A 684-nucleotide genomic window follows, 5' to 3' on the forward strand; every position below is an offset into this window, starting at 1 on the left:
CACCCCCCAGGTCCCCTCAGACTGTCGCCAGCTGGCCGGCGATGTGCTGGACCCGAGCGGTGAGGCTGCGCGAGGGCCCGCTCTGTTTAAGCTGCTTGGGGCCACTCGTGTCAAGGGCGGGAGCTGGAGGGAGGCGCAGGCCCCCCACGAAGTTTCTTCACAGTCTTTACCCGGCAGCTAGTGCGCGATGTCGTCCAAGCGGCGCACTAGCCAGTGTCTCCAGCAGGGCGGCGTCGGCTGGCAGCGGGGCGGGCGGGGCGGGGGCAGCAGCCCCGGGTGTGTGGCTGGCGCTGGGCTGCACAGTGAGTGTTCGCCGCCCCTGCCGCGCCGGTCTCCCTGAGAGCTGGACCTCGCCCGCCCCACCTTCCCGGTGGCCCTGCAGGCCCCGTGTGGGGGGGGGGGGGTGGCCGGGTCTGCTGCGCCCAGGCTCGCGGGAAGGCGCTGGCAGCCGAAGCGGAAGCCCAGCCGAGCGCAGGACTGGGGGCCTGGGGCTGGGCGCTGGGTGCCATGCCCAGGGGGCCTGGCCTGTCTGCCTGGGGCTGCGGCCCCTCGGGGCAGGCCGGTGCCCGGCAGGAGCAGCCACTGGCCTCCCTGGCGGGCCAGCTCGCCCCAAGCCCTTGGAGGCCGTGTGCGCGCGCTGCGGGGCGTCTACTCGGCACAGCGCAGGGGGAGGCGGCTGGGGCT

At 74.9% G+C, this 684-nt stretch overlaps 1 protein-coding gene across 1 annotated transcript in view; it reads left to right on the forward strand.

Annotated features, from left to right (window-relative positions):
- WDR60 (WD repeat domain 60) overlaps positions 1–181 on the forward strand; it is a 16,007-nt gene extending 15,826 nt beyond the window's left edge. The window contains exon 5 of the mRNA XM_012733880.1: positions 11–181. Coding sequence (XP_012589334.1) covers positions 11–181 — 171 coding nt within the window. The remainder of the gene's footprint in view (positions 1–10) is intronic.
- Positions 182–684: the final 503 nt, after the last annotated feature.

Source organism: Condylura cristata, unplaced genomic scaffold (assembly GCF_000260355.1).
Source record: "Condylura cristata isolate star-nosed mole 26May11 unplaced genomic scaffold, ConCri1.0 scaffold00042, whole genome shotgun sequence".
NCBI lineage: Eukaryota > Metazoa > Chordata > Mammalia > Eulipotyphla > Talpidae > Condylura > Condylura cristata.